Source organism: Eublepharis macularius, chromosome 17 (genome assembly GCF_028583425.1).
Source record: "Eublepharis macularius isolate TG4126 chromosome 17, MPM_Emac_v1.0, whole genome shotgun sequence".
NCBI classification, from domain to species: Eukaryota; Metazoa; Chordata; class Lepidosauria; order Squamata; family Eublepharidae; genus Eublepharis; species Eublepharis macularius.
The window spans coordinates 16,579,105-16,600,469 of NC_072806.1; the positions used below are offsets into that span (position 1 = coordinate 16,579,105).

The 21,365-nt window shown below is 47.4% G+C and overlaps 1 protein-coding gene across 1 annotated transcript in view; it reads left to right on the plus strand.

Annotated features, from left to right (window-relative positions):
* The window catches only part of ESPN (espin), a 114,062-nt gene that overhangs the window by 83,062 nt on the left and 9,635 nt on the right, over nucleotides 1-21,365 (plus strand). Inside the window, exons 10-11 of the mRNA XM_055001031.1 lie at nucleotides 9,947-10,092; nucleotides 12,063-12,341. Coding sequence (XP_054857006.1) covers nucleotides 9,947-10,092; nucleotides 12,063-12,341 — 425 coding nt within the window. The remainder of the gene's footprint in view (nucleotides 1-9,946; nucleotides 10,093-12,062; nucleotides 12,342-21,365) is intronic.

A 21,365-nucleotide genomic window follows, 5' to 3' on the forward strand; every position in this document is an offset into this window, starting at 1 on the left:
CAGAGAATCACAAAACACGATTCCTGTCAAAAACACTTTATTTCTTGAACAGCTTTAGGTTACACAGAAGGGGGGCACACCAAAGGGCATGGCAGCAGTATCTTACACAAAAATAACACAACTCACTTAACATCAGAGAATCACAAAACATGATTCCTGTCAAAAACACTTTATTTCTTGAACAGCTTTAGGTTACACAGCAGGGGGGAACACCAAAGGGCATGGCAGCACTATCTTACACAAAAATAACACAACTCACTTAACATCAGAGAATCACAAAAACACAATTCCTGGCAAAAACACTTTATTTCTTGAACAGCTTTAGGTTACACAGTAGGAGGGCACAACAGGGCATGATAGCAACGTACTACAAAAAATAATACAACCCACTTCACCGTTTTTGGCAGCAATTGTGTTTGTGTGATTCTCTGATGTGGAGTGAGTTGTGTTATTTTTGTGTAGTACACTGCTTTCCTGCTCTGTTGTGCCTTCCTACTGTGTGACCTAAAGCAGTTACAGAAATAAAGTTCTTTTGACAGCAATTTTTTGGGGTGAGTCTTTAATGTGAAGTGAGTTGTGTTATTTTTGTGTAAGATACTGCTTCCATGCCCTTTGGTGTTCCCCCCCTGCTGTGTAACCTAAAGCTGTTCAAGAAATAAAGTGTTTTTGCCAGGAATTGTGTTTTTGTGATTCTCTGATGTTAAGTGAGTTGTGTTATTTTTGTGTAAGATAGTGCTGCCATGCCCTTTGGTGTTCCCCCCTGCTGTGTAACCTAAAGCTGTTCAAGAAATAAAGTGTTTTTGACAGGAATCGTGTTTTGTGATTCTCTGATGTTAAGTGAGTTGTGTTATTTTTGTGTAAGATACTGCTGCCATGCCCTTTGGTGTGCCCCCCTTCTGTGTAACCTAAAGCTGTTCAAGAAATAAAGTGTTTTTGACAGGAATCGTGTTTTGTGATTCTCTGATGTTAAGTGAGTTGTGTTAATTTTTCTGTGTGGGGGACTGCTGGTGTAATGTGTCATAATGCTTTGCCTACTTGTACTTTGGAAGGGAGAATATAATTTTTTTAAAACTTTATTTTGTGTTGTTCTTGTTTTATTCTTTGTTGTGCAGTTGGTTCCCATCATAGGGAACAATGGGGCTGGCTGGCCAGCCATCTCTGTAGGTGGTGGGGGAATTTGAGGGAGGGTGTCTGTGGTTCAGGTGCTCTTTCACAGGGACCAGCTGGCACTCAGAAGTGTGCCCACCATTGTGGCACCCCTGGGCTGTGCAGAATTGCCCAGGGAAAGAGAGTTTAGAAGTTCCCAGCATAGGGAACAAAGGGAGAGGGCTGGCCTTTGCCAGCCTGTTCCTGGGGTTATGGGTGTAGGGCAGGTGGGGGTGGATTTGGGTCTGTGAGGGGCTAATGTGGGGATTTGGGTCTGTGTGTGGCAGCTGGGGGGGGGAATTGGGTTTGTGTGGGGCTGTAAGGGGTGGACTTTAGGGGCTGAGAGGACCTACTTGGGGATGCCATGAAATGGCCCCCCCAAGTGGGAGCAGTCTGAGCCTTGGTGGGGGGTGGGAGGAAGGGTGGGAGAAGGGCCCCAGAGGGCTGGGGGGCATTTTGCATGCAAAATGCCACCCCTGGCAACACAAGCCTCCCCCAGCTGTCAGTGGTAGAGATGAGAGCAGAGCATCTACTTGGGGAGGCCATGAAATGCCCCCCAAGTGGGAGCAGGCTGAGCCTTGGTGGGGGGTGGGAGGAGGGGTGGGAGAAGGGCCCCAGAGGGTTGGGGGGCATTTTGCATGCAAAATGCCACCCCTGGCAACACAAGCCTCCCCCAGCTGTCAGTGGTAGAGATTAGAGCACCTACTTGGGGAGGCCATGAAATGGCCCCCCCAAGTGGGAGCAGGCTGAGCCTTGGTGGGGGGTGGGAGGAGGGGTGGGAGAAGGGCCCCTGAGGGTAGGGGGGCATTTTGCATGCAAAATGCCACCCCTGGCAAAGGAAGCCTGCCTCTTCATTTTTTCCCCATAGGAAATAATGAAGAAAGATCAGCAGCAGCATGCTAACAATATGCTGCTCCTTCGCTTTCTTATGGGAGGATGGGGGACCTGCTTTGGGGGGCCATAACATGGCCCCCCAAAGTCCAATCTGTCTGAAACTTGGGTGGTTGTTAGAGAAGGGTTAGAGGAAGGTCCCCACCAATTTTGGGCTTATTAGGTGGGAAAATGCCTCCTCCAGGCATCCTGAAAGACGGAGGCATTTTCCCAAAAAAAAAACCCGAAAGAATGCCGAAAGAATGCCGAAAGAATCCCGAATCCCGAAAGAGATTCTTGTTTCGGCTTTCGGCTTTAACGGTAGAGAATCTTGTTTCGGGTAATCCCGAAACAAGAAAGCCGAAAGTTTTTTCCTTGCACACCCCTAGTTTCCAGTTTTTGCTGCCTGCTTTATACCGTAAAACCGTAGGGGTATTTTCAAGCCCCTGGCAGGTTGTCATACATGATGGGTCTGGACTGAATTCTCCAGCTAGTTTTCCAACCCAGTTCTTTTCCTTACTACAGTGCTTGTTCCACATGGCTTCTGTCCATGCAGGTCCTGTGATCCCCAGCGTAGTCTTTTTGGGTGGCCAAAGGGGACCCCCTCCTCCCTTTTTCATTAGTAAAAAAGCTGGTTAGATCCAACTTGTGCCTAATTTAAGCGTGTTTGTGTATATTTGAATTTTTGGAGGAGGCTGTTTCTACGCAATGTAATTTGCTTCCAAGTGTCAGGTGGAGAGGCAGCCCACCAAAGCTGGGTGGTTCTGACTGCTGGAAATTTCGCTCGGATCTTAGCTGCAATTGTTGGCTTCTGAGATTTGTTCAGGTATTTCATGATTACTTCCAAGCCTTATCAAGGACTAGAAAGTTGAGTGTGCACGCGTGTGTATGTGAAATGCAAGCTGATCGTCTCATAATTCTTCCGATCTCCAAAAGTAAAACAAGCCAAAGACAGAAAATTGTCCTTTTCTCCTGCCTGCGCCAAATATCGCCTCTTCTTTTCTGACATTTTGTTTTCTGATATTGGCTGGAAATTCAGCTTTCTGTCATTTCTTGATTTCATGATGTCTGTGTGAAGAAAATGTTTTAATGCATACCAAGCTGCTTTAAAACAAACAAACAAAACCTGCGGGGGGGGAGTGGGGGAGTGGGGTTGCATTGAAGGGGAGCATGTCTGAAGAGGAAGAGGGGGGGACATTGATGTGTGCCCGTGTGTCAGGGGGGAGGGAAATGTTGGACCAGGCCGAGGCTGTTCCTGAAGCCAGACCAGGAGGGCATAACCCAGGGACCGCGCTGTGAACTGTTGGATGGTTTACAGTAGAGTGTGGAAAGGAGCCCTCTTGGAAAGGAATATCTTTCATGGGAGGAGGAAATATGGAGATTGATCCAGGACTACATTCACACATGCACTGGGCAGGGGGTTGGACTAGATGGTCTGTATGGCCCCTTCCAACTCTATGATTCTATACTTTACCAAAAAAAAACCCCACCCACTTTTGATGAACCATCTCTGCCCATTGAGCTTGCCTGCCTCTTCACTTCCATCAGGGAACGTAGCCTAGGCTTGCTGTGGATCGGAGTTTCATTGCTCCTGGAAGCATGACGATCCCCCCACCACCGCTTGCCCTCACCTCATCCCTGAACGTTTCTTACCCCCCCCCCCATTTCACTTGCACAATATTCCTTTGTCTGAACTCATATGCTCAGCATTAGCCGGACACGTGAATGTCCATCAAGCCTGGGCTCTCTGGTAGCTTATTAGTGATTCCAGTTTGGCAGACGTTCAACACGTTGCGCTTATTAGCCCTGAATCCCGAAGGATTTGGGGTCTCAAGCCGGCGCTTAATAGCATGTCCTTTTTCTCAAAGTGGGCCATTCATGCCAGCAGCTTTTTGTCCACGGCCCCCAAGGGAAAGGGCTGTTCCGAGACCCCACCACTTCCCCCTCCCTGGCAGGGAGAAGCAGGCAGCACGAAAAAGCTTCCCACCCCCTTGCGACATAATGGCCTGCTAGGAAACTGGCAGCCCTGACCCTGCATGGCTCAGGACGGATGCTGTCAGGAAGAAGCAGGCTGTTGTCCCACAGCCCAGGAACGCTGGGATTGTGCCTTCCGCGCAGCACTCCACGAGGCCAAGCAGGGCAAGTATCTTCCCTCGAAGTAGACTAGCCATTTTGTAAAGGGCTCAGTGCACTGCTAGCCATTTGGCGTCCTGCTTCCTGAGGCATTGGGGTGTCAGGGCCATGCGATTGCTTGAACTAGCCGCCAGAAGTGCCTATAAAAGCCAGGGAGGCATCCTCAGTTTGAATTTGCGCTTTGTGGCAGGCGGAAAAGGGAGGAGGAGGAGGTCTGGCATTACAGCTGGTACCAGATGCCTCCCCGAAACAGGATTTTAATTATCTTGGATCATCTCTATTCCAGGTCTCCCTGGAAGGATTGGGGGGAGGAGTAAACGCCTAGCTAACCCAGCCCTGACCTTCTCTCGGCCTACTTTATCCCTTCTTAACCCGTACCTCTCTTACACCTGAGTGCCGAATGTTCTGTGGTGTCGCTAAAAAGGTGAGAGCAAGCCGGCAGGCACCATCATGGGATTTTACGTGAGTCAGAGGTGGAGAAAACTGCCAGAAGGTCCGCAAGGAAGGATTGACTTAATTCTGTACCTGGAATGCTCTGAGCCTAATTTGGCCCGAACTTTTTTTGCCTTTCTCTTTCCATGTGAGTTACTTTTATTTTGATGCCTTTGGATAATCGCTCTCGGCATGTTTTGGATTCCCAGGAAGAGCCCATCTTGAGAATTTAGACCAAAGTGATCCTTCCATGGGACGCAGCGGGCTGGGAAAAGAGACCTGCCAACAGCTGTGCCTCCCTCCTTTCTGACAATTATCTCAATGTAGCGATTAGATTGCTGTTGGGGTTTAATGGTCTGTGGCTACTTTCGAGTTGGGATTATCTTGTGTGATGCTGAAGCTCTTACGGACAGAGCCACCCCTGTATCGTTTCCCTATTTCTCCCTTCAGGGAGGTTCCTGTGAGTCCATGGTGCGGTAGTGTGTTCGGTTTCTGGGGTGGGGGAGCACAACTGGTAAAAACCAGTCGTATTTATGAGTAGAGAAATTCTAGTCTTTTGCCTCGTTACTGGGGGTTGTGGGGTGTGCGCCTCCTTGCTTTGGAACCCGGGTAGGTCGGAAGCAGCTTGTTTACCCCCACCCGAACCAAAGGACTGGCATCTTAATGGAGCCAACTCTGGCAACTAGCTAACCTGTAGGGTCATAGCCATAGCTCCCCTCTTGTAGAGATTATGCAGAGGTTCCCCCTGGGCTTCAATCCCTATGTAAATTTAAGTGTCTTGTCTTAAAGTCTCTCTACAAGAGACACCGGGTGTGTTTTCATCAAGTGTAGGGAGACGCAACCTTAGCCAGGAAGGAAGCGTAGTTTTAAAAGACAGCTGGTGGAGATTGCTCCTCAGAGGATTTGTTAATTTCTTCTTCGCCACCTCCCAAAGGTTCTGTCAATTTCACCAGTCTAAAACTGTGTGGGATCACAACCAGAGGGCAGCGAGGAATGGAAATGGGCTGGAGCTGCCTTTCAAAGCCAGGCTTGGACCTGGAGGGGTTATGATGGGCTGAAGTTTCCCTTCTGGCATTTCACAGCCCCTTCACACAGCTCCACTATACAGCAAAGCCTTTGCTCTGCCACTAGCTCTGTCTTTTTAAACTACCCTTCCCGGCTAACATTGCATCTCCCGACACGTGTTCTTCACGTGTCAGATGTCTCATGTAGAGAGACTCTTAATCTCCCACTAGGGCCTCATAACAGCACTTAAGGGAAGAGACAAATAGGGCCCCATTGGGGCTCTCAGAAACTCCCCTTCTCTGTTCAGTGAAAAAAGGAGAGCATTCCTGCAAAGGGAATAACAAATCTTTACGTGTAGTTCTTACCATTCTTAGTTAGCACTGCACTGTTCTGCATGTTGAGTGTTTGGGGGCCTTCTCCTATGTTACCAAAAGGCCAAACTACTTATTTATGTGGGAGAGCCAGGATCAGTTATCTAGGCTATTTTTAACATTGAAAAGCGGGGCAGGAGTGGGGAATCAGAACCACAATACTGGAGGCAGACCCTTTTTTCTATGCCCCACTCTCCTCACGTTGCTGCTAAGTGTGATAGAGATCATGACAAATGCCCATGTTTTTGCTGTTCTTTCCCCCTTTTTCAGACTAATACCACCCCCTGCACTTTCTCTCTTTCTCTCTTTCAATGCTACCCTTCCACCAAAGAGCTCAGGACAGCAATCATGGTTCTCTGCCCCCCCCCGCCCCAAGATGTGCTGTGTCTTCAGAACACCCCTGTAAGATGGGTTAAGCTGAAGGAGAGTAATTGACACGGTCTCCTAGAAAGCATAATGGCTGAGGGTCAAGCTAGACATGCAGTAACTTTGGGGCAGGAGGGCCCGGACATCCTCAAAATGCCTGGGGGGGGGGGGGGCTCCTCCCTCCATTCTCAAGCCGTTTCCTGTGTCAAAATAGCATGGGAGGGTTGGTTTTTCCCTGTTTTGTCTGCTCCACATGAAGTATTCTGTGTACCCGAAGCAGTAAAAATGGGAGAAAAAACTCCCCCCGTGCTATTGGGGGGGGCTTGAGGTTGAAGGGAGGAACCCCACCCACCCACCCTCAGGGAAATTTTGAGGCTGTGTGGCTGCAGGGAACTTGAGTTGTGTCTAGGTAATCCAAACCCAAGTCTTTAAAAACTTCCATGTCTAGCTTGACCCTGAGTGTGGATTTGAACCTGGGTCGTAGTTTGGCACACTAATTACTATACCATGCTGCCTTCCCCCAGGCGCTTCGTTTTAATGTTAAATGAAAACGTTGGAAGATCCAATAATGGATCTCCCATATAACATGTAGTTTGTCCTGTTAGTAATCTTTACTACAGCCGGAAAGATAGTCCAGTATGATTATCTCCACAGCACAGATGGCCCCCGGGGGGGGGGGGCGGGTTGAGGCAGAGAGAGCGCCACTTGCCCATAACCTTCATATGATTTTGAAGCACTCCCGTTAGCCAGGACGTCTCTGGTTCACATATTTAGGTATAAAAATGTCTCATGTTCCTTGGCACAACCTTTTCCTAAGTTCCCATTTTCTGGTGGTAATAGTTAAAATCTAGCGCCAGTCGTATGCAAAAATACCAAAATTCTGGATGAATACATACCAATGACTTTTTTTGTTTTGTTTTGTGTTTTCTTAAGAAAGCAAACTGCTTCACCGTTATGCATTGTCGGAATGGCCAGAGATATAGAACTGAAATACGTGATCAAGAGAATCATGTGATCAGGAGAATCATGTGGTGCTGCTCTTGCTGGTCTGTACCACTTCGGACTGAAGGTGGGGGATCACATGCTTGAATACTTTCTCACATTGAAAAAGAAATCTCCCCACGGAGAAAACAAGGATGTCGGGAGCGAAAAGCGAAGGCCGTAAAACATCCTGACACCCTAGTTTTCTGCTTGCACTGCAACTTTTCTATTCAGACATGCATTTCCCCCCCACTTCCTTTCGAAAATGGCACGGTCCCAGGAGGGCTGTTCCTTGTAATTCTTCTCATGTGGATTAGCAACTGTGTGAGTCTGTTGCAGAAATGAAGACAAAGAGTTTTGTGGCACTTTAACAATTAACTAGTTTTACTGATGACTCTTTTGTATGTGAGGTCCAGAGATGTTAAAGTAGGCTCCAAAATAGCCAAGGAGAAAGACCTGTCACTGCAAAGGATATTAAATTGTAAGCATCCTGAAGAAGAGCAGTTGTGTGAAGCAAATGGAAGGGGGGGAGTGTAAGATGATTTTAGGGTTCAAGGGAGATTTGCTTTTTGAAATATCCTCAGTTCTTTGTGGGCTCAGAAAATGTTATTCCGGACTTTCCTGTCCTCTCATGTTGTCATCACTTGCAAGGACAATACAAGTTGTGTGCAGAGGTCGTTAGAGTGCTGCAAGAAATAAATTGAATTAACTAAAAGTTTCTCTGAGCCCAAAACAACTAACTGTAAAAACGAGGCTGCTGATGTGCCTCTGTATGAATCACTGCTTCCCCCCACCCCAGTCAACTTCCTCAGAGGATGGTGATTCTGCTATGCATGTGAAATGAGTGAATGAGCCAGTTGCAACTAATGCAAAATTGCAGTGGGAACTCTTGCCTTCAGGGAATATCTGTTGCTTCTCTGCATGAGTTACTGCTCTGACCATGTTCCCTTCAAACAAGTACCAATCTGCATACTCAGATAAGTGATTCTCATAAAATCAGAGACGGTAGGCACTTCTGAGGGCAAATTATTCTCCCATACTCAAAATATAAATTTTCGAGGGAGGTATAATGAAATCTGCCTCTGAAGTTTTTAATTTATATTCAGAGCTGCACGGGCAGGACTGACTTTGCTAGAAGTTAACATTGCTCCTTTTTTAATTCACTGTGCCGAGTTTCTTCCCCAAGCCATTAATCTTTCTCTGAGAGCCTCATCAGCTCTTCCAATTTGAGGATCTGTGTTGATAATTCCAAGTTCAATAAAATTACATATTTTAGCTTCCTGTTAAGGTAGAGAGCCACAGCTAGCTGCCCTATGATTTCTCCTAGCCCGTAAGGGCTCCCATCTTAATCTTTTTCCAGTCCTAAAGATTGTGCACCATGGCTATTTTATGCCGCTCAAGGCAAGATACAGGAAAAAGTTTCTTTTACTCCTCCTTTTCCGGTATGAATTGCATCTGAAACTTTGGCCAAGCAGTAAATGAGTATATGAAGGTGAAAATTATTATTATGACAAGAGAATTCAGGGAACGCTGATTTCTCCTTCTGCACGGATCCTTCTTTGCTCTATTCTGACTCCATTTCATCTCCTTCCACATTCTTGCTCCTCCCTCATTCACCTACTTACCTGGTTAATCTGCCTCTCCCTCCCTCTCCCACTTGCCAGTTCACCTTTCAGCCCCCACAGAGTCTCCTTTCCTTTAGTCCCTCCCTGTCCCCCCATTTTCACCTCTTCCTGTTCTTGGCACAGGTTGTCAGGGCACCCTTTGGCAACCCAAAATATTGCCCAACATTTTGTGTGCCCCCTCCATGAGATCACTGTTACTATTCTGAGATTGTTTTAGCCCTCCCCTTTTAATTTCTCATATTTTAATGCAAACGTGTAGTTTCTCCCAGGTTTGGCAAACCTGTACCCTGGTTAAGAATATTGCCTTGTGTGAATTTTTGATCCACTTGGAAGGGGGCACTCGTGGCTATGAGATATAGAGATTATTGTTACAGGAAGTATAAACAATTGGAAAATTCCAGTCCTCTTGCTAGTCTTCCCCTTCGAGATTCTGTGAGTGTTCTGGGGTTGAGTGGGTCAATTTCTCCATCACTGTTTCTTTCCTTCAGCGAACATTCTGTTGCTCTCCACATTTTGTATCTCCTGGCGCATGCTCGAGTCATCTGGGGCGTGCTTGTTGTTGTTTTTTTAAATACATATTTTGCAAAAATCCTGTTTTGCTACATATCTGGTAAAGTCCCCCATCCCAGTGTATCTGCCGGTGGTCTGGTTTGCCACTGTCATAATTAGTACGAGCCACCCATTTTACTGATACAGTTAATAATAAATAAAACAATTATTTGTATAGCCATCATCAAAGTACTTTCATAAACGGCTAAACGCAGGATTTAAAAGCAAAAACAGTAATACCAGCAATATAAAATAATTCAAGTCTAGACCAGTAAATAGGATTTAACAAAAGAAATGAGATGAAGGGGAAGGCAGGTCAGTCTTGCCGTCCTGTCCCAGACTAAAATGGTCTTGGCCGTCTCTCTGACAGCTTGATGGCCTCCACAGATCAAAGGTTCTAAAGGGTGGGTGCTGCTATGGAGAATTTATTGGTGCTTTCCCTCTGTCCCATCCCCTTTTCTGTTCCAGGCACCAAGTCGTTCAACATGATGTCCCCGACCGGTGATAACGCTGAGTTGCTGGCAGAAATCAAGGCTGGGAAGAGCCTCAAGCCAACTCCCCAGAGCAAAGGTTTCACCACGGTCTTCTCGGGCTGTGGCCAGGCGGGCGCCAACGTAGGTGATAGACTGGGCTGGCCACCTGCCCTCCAGGTGTCAGTCTCTGGCAGTTAGGTCCCTCAAGCCCTCCACAATTAACACGCAGGTGTTCCAGTTGAAGTAGCTTTATTGAGATCCATACAGTAAAGGTGTTCACCTGAAAGCGGCAATTGGCAGAAGTGACAATTCAAACAAAGGCATTACTGTTTATTGGGAAACTTCCTGCCCTCCCGGATCCGTTGACATCCTGGTGCGAAACCCCAAAGAGGTTGCGTGGGAACAGATTAGTTTAGACTACATGAAGTACAAAGGAAAATATCCCAGTCTCTGGGAAAGTTACAAAGTTCGCTGCTAGCCACTCTCCTCCAGGACACTTGCTGGAAGAAGTGGAAGTACATATTTTCAACAAATAATCGAGAGGCCCACTGGCTCTCCTGCACTTAATATCAGCAGTTAGGACACTCTCAGATGATCTACACAGAATACAGCATATAACTCTGGCAAACAGCATTATCCAGTACAAAAGGCAGAATACAATCAAGGCAGGTATGCTGGCTTACGTGACACCAGGGCTCCTTTTCAACCTGCTTGTAAAGGGGAGGGAAGCAGCAGCATGCAAACGGGATTCCAAAGAGTTGCTTTAATTGCAAGGGAGAGTTAGGCTGATTCCGCACACGTTGGATAATGCACTTTCAATGCAGTTTATCAATCGTTTGAGGTGGAGTTTTTGTTCCGCACACAAAAAAAAATCTGTTCCAAATGATCTATAAAGAGGATTGAAAGTGCATTATCCAATGTGTGTGGAATCAGCCTTGGATGGACAAAACATCACTGAATGGGATCAGCTGTTCTGTGCAGGAAGCAAAGAGTGCTTTTATGAACCCATGAAGGTGCCCTATACCGAGGCAGACCCTTGGTCCATCAAGGCCTACTCTGACTGGCGGCAGCTCCCCTGGGTCTCAGGTCTTTCATATCACCTCCTAGCTTCCAGGTCCTTTTAAGTGGAGATGCCAGCAAGGATTGATTTAAATGAACTTTAGAGTGTCCTGAAGAAAAGGCATTCTGGCTCATGGCCTCACCTCCCTACTGGGGAACAAATGATCTAAATCTAAACCTGGAGGTCCCTTCTAACCCTATGATTCTATGATTCTAGAGACATTACTGAAGTTTGCTGCCCTTCTGTTTGGATTCAGAAATGCCTGCTTTGTTTTGCTTTTCCCTTTTGCAAATTGAATGTTTTTAAAATGACCTTTGCTGTTTTCAATCAATTGATTGCACAATGGGACTTGGTGCATGCAAAGCAGAGGCTCTGCCACTGAGCTACAGCCCTACCCCATTAATGAATCAGAGGAGGAAATGGGGACTTTCTAGTGAGGTCACAGCTGATTCCGCACACGTTGGATAATGCACTTTCAATGCACTTTATCAATCATTTGAGGTGGATTTTTTGTTCTGCACACAAAAAAATCCGTTCAAAATGATCTATAAAGAGGATTGGAAGTGCATTATCCAACGTGTGCGGAATCAGTTGCAAATGATTGCTATCTTGCAGTAATTGCACAATATCCTAGGATGTATGAATTAGTTTAGAGCCCCTTTATGGTGATGTGGTCTGTCCATGTCCTTTCCATGTTGTGAATGCATGCCCCCAAGCGGCGAGAGGGGCTCTTGACCATAAGAAGAGCAAAATCAAGGTTGGGGTGGGATTTCAATCCCAGCTCTGCGCATCTAGATGCAGGCACACTGAAAAGATGATGATGGTGAAAACCAGATGTTTTCAGCGAAAAAAATACTCCAGGGCTGCACCCACCCATTGTTGGATATTGAAGTATTCCATTATTGCAGTCATTTTGCAGCTAGATTCTTTTGTACAAGCCAGAAAATCTGGTTGCTGTAGCACAAAAGAGAATGAAAAAGGGCCAGACTTGTTTCAGGTAGGCATCAAAGAAACCTCCAAATGCTCACATTGCCTTTCTTCCTCCCTCCAGGTTGAGATTCCCAACTCCTCCCCATCTCCCACCAGGACACCGACTCCCCCATCCACTCCAGATGGAACCTCGGTGCCCAGGGCTGCGACTTCACCCGAGCCGGTCGTCAATGGCTCCTCGCTGCCACTCGCCTCATCAGCCCAAGCCAGCCAGGTGGACATTGAAGCGCTGATCCCCACCCACGACGAACAGGGGCGGCCCATCCCAGAGTGGAAGCGCCAGGTCATGGTGCGCAAGCTGCAGATGAAAATCCAGGAAGAAGAAGAGCAAAGGCGCAAGGTACACAAAAGGACTGGGGGAGTGGGAGGAAGCCGGCATGGCGTGGTGCAGGTTGCGGTGCGTTTGCTGTGAAGAAATTACTTTCTGCAGGCCCTTGGGAAGTTGTACTCTCTTGTTGATAGGCAGTGACTACTGATTGCTCTAGTGTCTTCACCTGAGTCCTGATGGGTCAGAGAGGTGGGGCTCGGAGAACAGAACCAAACTGGCTCTTTGGTTTTGGCAAAGCCTACAAGCAGTAACTTTTTTTCTGCAGTTGGGCAGTGGGGGGAGATCTCGTTTATTTCCTGATCACTTGACTGGGACCATACCGATCTCACTCTTTCTACCCTTCTCCCAAATTCCTTAAATATTGGAAGACATTATTGCATACTCTCCCTGCCCCAGGATACCAGATCAACTTGGTTTAGAGCTTGCATGTGAGAAGAAGCAAAGGAGCATGAGAGCACTTTGCAAACAATAATTTGTATAAATAGCAGTATGTTCAAACTAGGAGACATGATTTTCTTTTCCCCCAAAACATAACCTAGGACAAAAAATAATAAAACAAAGGGTCTGTTAAGAGTTCAGAAGCTGATATGATTAGATAATTTCTAACAACCCCTCAGACTTATTTCTGTACTAATCCAGTGGATCAGATCTCAAACGCTCTTTAACTTCCCTTGATCCTTAGCTTCCTGTCTAGTTGAGTTGCTCTAGAGGGTAGTAATTGGTGTAGTGGTTAGGTGTCATGATTAAGAGCGGCAGAACTCTAATCTAGAAAGCCAGGTTCGATTCCCCAGCCAGGTGACCTTGGGTCAGTCACAGCTCTCTCAGAGCTCTCTCAGCCCCACCCACCTCACAGGGTGATTGTTGTGAGGATAATAACAATACATTTTGTAAACTGCTCTGAGTGGGTATTAAGTTGTCCAGAAGGGCAGTATATAAATCAAATGTTTTTATTATGTTATTGAGACCCATTGACTGCACAGATATGGATCACAGGCTAGGAAGTTTTATTTGTCTATACGGCTTCAGTCCTGTGCTCACTTACTGGTGAGTAAGGCCCTTGGATCTCACATTGTTCAGCACAGCTTGAAATGGCATATATATGGTTTAGGATACTGCTGAGAACAGAAACTGAAAAGCCAGGTTTAGATTTAGATCATTTGTTCCCCAGTAGAGAGGTGAGGCCATGAGCCGGAATTCCTTTTCTTCAGGACACTCTAAAGTTCATTGCTTGGAGTCATGATCAACTTGATTTGGCAAATGGCCTTTGAGTGGCCCAAGAGCGTTTAAGGCCAGCTCCTTCCAGCCTACACCCACGTTACTCTCTGTTGAGATAAGGCCCTAATCTGGAGTTCTCTGACCTTATTTGAGCCCCGTGCTGGCTTTTCTGAAAGCAGTGATCGATCAGCAATGGAAATCAATAAGATGGTGTTCTCTCCTAGAATCCGGGCTCATCCCGGGATTCGCTCTAGTTAGAACATAGCAAGAGGGTGTTTTTCCAATGTTAGATCTCCAAGGAACCTTTCCCACACTGACTTGTCTGCCAGGGACCTATGTGAGCAGGGTGCATGTATGGGGCCCGGCCCCCTGTCACCGACAAGACTTGGACGTGCTCTTTGCTGTCCTGTGGTTGTATATTGCCAGGGAAGAGAATGGCAGAGCATCTCTCGTGGGGATGTTCTTTCACCTTTACTGTCTTTTTCATAGAAGTATACCTGATAAGGCGCTCCAGGGTTCCTCGGGACACGGTTTGAAACTTGTTGCGGTAGAAGAGTATGTACAGTGAAGAAACCCTGCTTGGGCAGAATATCATGCTAAGTTTTTATTTATTTAATGCTTTTTAGACATCAGTTCTCAGCCAAAAGCAGGGAAATCTACTTTGTGGCACATAATAGAAGCCAGCGTGGTATAGAAGTTACAGCAATTGATTAGGAGTTGGGAATCCCAGGTTTAAAATCCCACTCTGCTAGGATCTCGACAGACATAAGTTGTTTGCAGCCTTGCTGGTCCAAAATCAAAATCCAAAACCAAAGTACAATCCATGTAATACCTTTTATTAGGACCAGCCAACATGACACAAAGCAGTGTGCAAGCTTTCGAGTTCGTGAGAACTCTTCATCCACTTGGGTGGGTGATCTTGGGCCCATCGTTCTCTCTTATCACCACTTTCCTTAAATAAAACACATCTCTTCATATTCTTCGCCTCTGCTCAATTCCCTCCCCTGTCTCCCACGACATTCAGACACGTATTTCTGCCAGCCAAACTAAACTTCCATTTCCCTCATTGCCTCTATGTTGTTCTTCCATGACTGTTTCACCATTTCAGAACACTCGTGAACATTCCGTATGTCATCACAGGAGCTCAGCCAATAGCAAGAGAGAGTTTTGCAAACTGCTTTCAGCGGCCCTCTAACTTAATTCTTCTTTCCCAGCTCGTTTGGTCTTGTGAGATTCTTCTGTGTGCCAGAGGTTGGGACGGTAGAGGAAAGACAGCATGCGTCTTCTTTGACCTCTGCATGGTTTTCAGCTCCCTGCCTTGGAGTGACTGTCTCTTAAATGCGTTTAACCTGCAGTATGTGCCAAGTGTCAACTCTTCAGGGCAAAGGTCTCTGCACTGATTACTGAGCAGGGAGGCTGTGACAGCTTGAGGGCCTTCCAAGTTCCTGCTCCTTTTAAATTGGGTCCATTTGGTAGCAAAAAGCACACACACCCAAACTTCCATTTCCTCCAATCACGATACTGCAGGATTAAATGCCTTACATGATCACTTAGTGGTGTAATGTGTGAACACCTCCCGGCGGGTCTACCGTTGAATTGATAACACCATTCTGTTCCTTGTGCGGTTCTCTCGCATGCCCACCACATGAGCTGAAAAACTGTGAGTGTCTCTCTCTCTCCACTCCCACACTGCCTACCCGCCTTCTCCACCCTAGCGTGCATTATCCCCCGCTGACCACCCTCAACCAGCCTGGGCCGTTACCATTACACCACGAAGGGACATGTAAGGCCTACCGTGTGCAAAAGAAAGGACTGTGTAGAAGCCGATCCTGAGGGAGACGTTTGCCCTCTGTTCTTTTTTCGCCCTGCCTTAGCTTCACTCTGGTAGCTTCTACCCTCAGGAAGGCTGGCGATACTCCCATGCCCACAATGCTATCCTTGGTCCCTTTGGGGAGCTCATGACTGAGGAGGACATCCTCCGCATCGAGAAACAAATCGAGAACCTCCAAGTGATGCACAAGGTTCAGAGAGTGGAGACCGAGCTGGAGCAACTGGAGACTGAGCTGCAGCAACTGCTGCCCGTCTCCGCTGCCTTGGCAAATGAGCATTTCACCATCAATCCCAAGCGCATGCAGGGCCGAGCCGATGACCTCCCAGCCTGGTGCAGCAAGATCTCAACCCTCCTGAAGAGTATGGCCGTCCTCCTGGCCACTCTGGGAGGCAAGGCCACCAGCCTGGCTGACATGGTGACACCAGAAGGGCTGGAGCCAGACAACACCATGGAAGGTTCTCCTCAGGTCACACCTCCCTCGAAAGAAGGCCCAGCCAACATTGCCCGGTCCCAGTCCTTCAGCTGCACACGAGAGGAAGTGGAGAAGGAGATCATGCAGTGGGGAGTGTCCGTGAAGAACCTCAAGGCCAACTATGAGTTGCACATCCAGTCACAGTTACCCAACACCATGTCCAGCCGGGTGTACAAAAGGAAGAGATCTCTTCCAGTAGGAACCGCACCATTTGCATACAGCCGAGAACCAATCTTGGAAGAGGACTACATTACTGGCATCGAGCCATTCGGTGCAGTGGGTGAGGACATCTCTGCCATTGGCGTGGAGCCGCCCATTCAGCTCTCGCATGCCCCATTGCTCTATGGGGAAGTGGGGCCCCTCTTCCCAAGGCAAGTGAATGCTCAGTGTGTTGAAGGAGATCCCTTTGGGGAAGCTTTGTTTAGTCCAGACCACATGACCAGGAGTCTCCCGGTGCAGACAGAGCTGAGCTGTGTCCAAGATTACATTGATATGCGGAAAGAAAGGATCGTCTTCCTTTTCTTGGAGCACTGGAAAAAGTGGACCTTCACTGAATCGGACAAGCAAGCAACCCCCAAGAGAAAAATGGCTGAGACACTGAGTGTCGATTTGACTGAGGACCACAAAGTGTACAATGGCACAGAAGATACCCTGTCAATAGAGATGGGGAAAAGGCCCAGCGATGATGACCGGCTCTTGTATTTCATGAAGCAACGACAAGTGGTGGGGAAGCTGATAGCGCACTGGAGGAACATCATCAGCCAGGTGCCCACCAGGCAGATCCGACGCCTGAGCCGCACCAACATGATCTACTGGCCAGAGCATTTCTTGCCCCACATCAGCGGCACACCGGTGGAGTACAACAGCCTCACTCTCGACCTCTTCATGCTGGGCTACTTCCAGCTTTTAGAAATGAACATGACCCGGGAAGAGCGCAAGTTTCGCCACCTCCTTTGCTACGAGATGTTTGACCGACTGGGCAGCCACAGCTGGGAGCTCATCCGCCAGTTCCACAAGGTTGTGATGGAGGAGATTGAGGTTGGCAAGCGAGATTGGCTGGATGGCTTTGAGGACCTCAAGCAGGAGTTCTTCGGGGACAACTTGCAAGCTGACGGTGCGGCTGTGGCAGAAGTGGAGGTGCCGGCAGAGCCATGCCGCCCTCCTGTCCTCTGTCACCAGGAGTCTTCTCAGACCTTGATCAGCAGCATCCAAGAACCCAGCACCAGTGCAGATGAACTGGCCCCAATCCCGGCTGCGAAAAGTAGGAAGAACTCAGTCCAGCTGGTTTCCGAGCTTGGAGAATTCAGCAACGAAGACATTTGCCGCTACATAGACCGTAGCTTCTCCTTTTGGAAGGAGAAGGAGGCAGAGATGTTTGACATCTGAGGGTACTCCCTGAGTGGTGGATGGAGGGGGCTGCCATCCTTCACATGTGCTGCGTTCAGGCCCTGTTTCAGCATCCTAACTTGGGGTTGACCAATCCCAGCTCCACTAAAGCTGGTTGCGAGAGTGGGGCGGAGATCGCAGATACCTTCTGCAAGGGATTTTGCTTGTGTCCTTAGAGGGGGTATGCTTTCACTCATGTGAACATCTGAAGCTTCTAAAAGTTCAGGGTCACCCAGTGAAACTGATGGCAGTAGATTAAAGACACACTAAAGAAAATCCCTTATTTCCACTGGGGTATTATTAGCTTATGGAATTTGCTACCACCATACATGATGATGGGCACCTCCTTAGATGCTGGATAATTTCATGGAGGAAGGCACAGTCTGTCCACATCTGTTAGCCAGAATGGCAAAGTAGCTATCACCAGATGCTGGAGGGAAGTTGATTTCATCTTCTTAAGAGTTTCCCGGAACAACCCAACTGCCCACTGCTGGGTTAGATCAATGGTCTGATCAAAAAGGGTTGTTTTTTTTTTGAGGGTCTAACAATGAGTCAGACTTTTGGTCTATCTAATTGTCAGCGGCTCTCAAAGGTCTCGGAAGAGTGTCTTTCCCGACACCTGCTACCTGGCACCCTTTTTAGCAGATGTTAGGGTTTGAACCTGAGATTTGCAGCCCACAAAGCTCTCCCCGATTACCAGCAGTGCTTGTACAAGAACGCTTGAGAGCAGTTTTCCTCAAGTACCTGGAATTCGTTTTAGGATCTCTAGGGAGAAGCAACATCAAATGGAGAGCAGAGAGAGCTCTCTCTCTCTCAGTTGCATATACTGATCAAAACCTGAGCAGCAAACTTTTGTTCAGGAGTAAAGCTGAAACCACCCTGGCCTAAAAAGCCCAAGTAAGCCCAATCCCCATCCGTTCTTAGAAGCTAAGCACGGTTGGCCTTGATTAGTAATTGGATGGGAGACTTCCAAAAAAGACCAGGGTTGCAGAGGCAGGCAATGGCAAACCACCTCTGTTAGTCTCTTGCCTTGAAAATTCCAGCAAAGGGTCCACCATAAGTCAGCTGTGACTTGATGGCACTTTCCACCATCAACGCTAAAACCATGAACCAGTGAAATAAAACCTTGATAGATAACTTTTTTTTAAAAAAAAAGAGGGGTGGGGAGAAATGATCACCAATTACAGCTATGAGCTGAGCCTTTACCAAAGCTATTTTTAAAAATAGTTCATAGCATCTGGAGTGGAGAGAGTGGAGAACGATGGAAAGAGAAGGTCCCTGCCTCCAGCTTTACTCTGGAGCAACAAAGAACCCAGCAATTCTGTGAGGTTCCTCTAGGAGAAGGTCAAGAGGGTTTTCCTGCCACTACCATTCTTCCTCAGCACTGTTCAGCCATAATGTCATGCTGGGCACATTCTAGGGGGTGCTCTCTGGATTCATGTGGTCCAGTGGTGAAATCCAACTTTTTGGGACTGCTCACTGCATGGACTGAAAGCAGTCTTGCAATGTGTTCCCCAGTCCTCCACAATGCATGAGGTTCTTCAGTGGGCAAATAGTAAGGAGCAGGGCTTTTTTTCTGGGAAAAGAGGTGGTGGAACTCAGTGGTGGAACTCAGGACTGCACAATGATGTCACTTAGGGTCAGCTGGAACAAGGGGGGAGTTTTTTAAAGTTTAAATCGCTCTTGGCAAAAATGGTCACGTGGCCAGTGGCCCCGTTCCCTGATCTCCAGACAGAGGGGAGTTTAGATTGCCCTCCACGCCACTGCGCAGAGGGCAATCTAAACTCCCCTCTGTCTGGAGATCAGGGGGCGGGGCCACCGGCCATGTGACCATTTTCAAGAGGTGCCGGAACTCCATTCCACCACGTTCCCGCTGAACAAAAGCCCTGGTAAGGAGACAGTTCCCTGACTGTAGATGGGCTTAAGGCTGTATTTTGGAGGGGAGGGAGGTAGAGAAAAAGACAGCCAGTGTACTATAATGCCAGCTCCCGAGGTAGCCTTAAATTCATATGAAATTGAGCCTAGCTGATGTGGCTCATGGAGGCTGCTTTGAATGAGTTATTTTGCCTTCTGTGTAACTTACAGTTTTGGTTTGCGTCTGCTATGCATATACAACCATGTTTCTCAGACATTTGACAGCTAAGGCACCCTTTTTTGTGAATTAAAATGGATAGATATTTCTCATATTTGAAAGGTGAGCTTTTAGAGCCTTAACGCTAAAAACCACCGACCTGCAGAATAACCCACCCTCCTGTGTGTTGGGTATGCTCTATGATTGGAAGCAAACCAGTTCAGAACAGTGACTCATTCAGAGACGCAAAGGGCAACCTTCTCTGTAGGTAGGTAAATCTACCTTGGGAATGACTGATTGAATGATGCCATCACATCTGAAGAAGAGCAGAGGCAGGGTTAGCCACCCCAGTGGAGGCTGATTGGAAGGAGGAGAGGCCTGGACAGTAAATCATGCAGAGGCAAAGAAGGCAGCCTCCTTTGAGGGCTCACAGGAGCACCTCTGTTAACATGTCATAAATTATGTGACATGGGCTGCAGTTCGTTGCCACAGAGTGCATTTATAATACTCAAGTAATCAGTGGAGGAGAAATTTGGACAATCAAAACAATAGATTCTCTTTCCAGTTGGGTGGGTGGCCAGAGGGATCCTGTTTGAGCCAGTCTGCTTTTGTGATGTGGTTTATTTCTTCCCTGTGCATTTCAAGTCCTCTTGTTTGCCTTTATTAACTTAAGCCACTGAAATCCAGAGAAAGTCACGCTTGATTGCAAAAGCAGGAGTGGGGTGGGGGATTGAGGTGGATGTGCCTGCATGGGGCTCTTGTTGTCCATGGTGAAATAAAGGTGTGTCGTGCATGGAAGGAAAAGGCTGTGTCTATTATTAGCTGGAGGGAGGTCTGGGTCCACTAATGCACTACATATGGCATGCTGAATATTATTCGGGGGCGGGGGGCATTGAGCGTGGGAGAAGAGAGGAGCATTGGAGGCAACCAGAGGTGCTTCCCAGATTCTTAAGAGTTTAATACATACGTTTGCATTTGTTTTTCACACTGGCATGATGTTTCATTTTCCCTTTGCTGCCCAGTTAGAACACTGTGGGTGCCTTTCTCCCATGTTCTTCCTGCCGCTTGGGAATTACACCCTTTTAAGTCCACTGAAAGGTAACTTTGCTTAGGATGGCGCTGCAAACCTGACTAATGTGGGCAGGTGTGAGAGTAAAACATGGGCTGGTCATTTTTGTGGCTTTATTTGCAGAGGGCTTTAAAAGTCTTTCCCTTCTTTTGGCTGCCACAGAACTCATCTCGTCTGTGCTGCAGCTTCCCCCTTACTCCTTTGCCAAAGCTCTCTCTGCACACTCCTGTTGCATCCAACCCAGCGTGTGAGATAACTGATAGGGGACCGTGTAACTCTGCATTCTGTACAGTTCCTGGCATGTTGTTGCTGCACAGGAAATGCTACTATTTTTAAAATGTGCCTGAGAGAGATGGACGTAGATCTATGAAGACGGTGGAAAGGGGAATGCACAAGGGGACCCGATTCTGTTGTCCCTGATTTTCCAGGAACTGTGTGAAGTAAGACTAGCATTAGCTAGCTCCGGGGCATGCATGGACATTCCCTTGGAGTTTTGTGTTTTTATTTCCTCACAAATGGAAGATGTGATGAGCTGCAGCAGATGGTTTTTCTGAAGTGGTAGTTCAGACTTCTGTTTGTAAAAGTTTCCATTCCTGTAATTTCTGCATTTGATGTCCGTGTGGAGTTTCCTTCTTGTGTCTGTAGCAAAGATCTTGGTACCAAAAAGATGGAAAGAAGAATAAATATTCTTGCTAAATTAAAGTTGCCTCATATGACGGTGCAAAAAATATGTGAAGGCTGCAGAAGTAAAGGAACTTCTTAATGTTGGGTGGATTGTCCCACACCCATGCCATCGTTAACCCAGAGTAAATGTCCCCAAACATTCATCCAAATTCCAGATCGGTGCAGTTAGACTCCTAGCCCCTGCTGTGTAGGGTGCTGTGTTCCAGCCATGCCTCCCCACCTCCCTGCACTGCTGGGGAGAGGGTGAGATTTGGTTGAATTCTACAGAGGCGGCGGTCCAATCCAAATTGGGCCCACGTGTCCTCTGA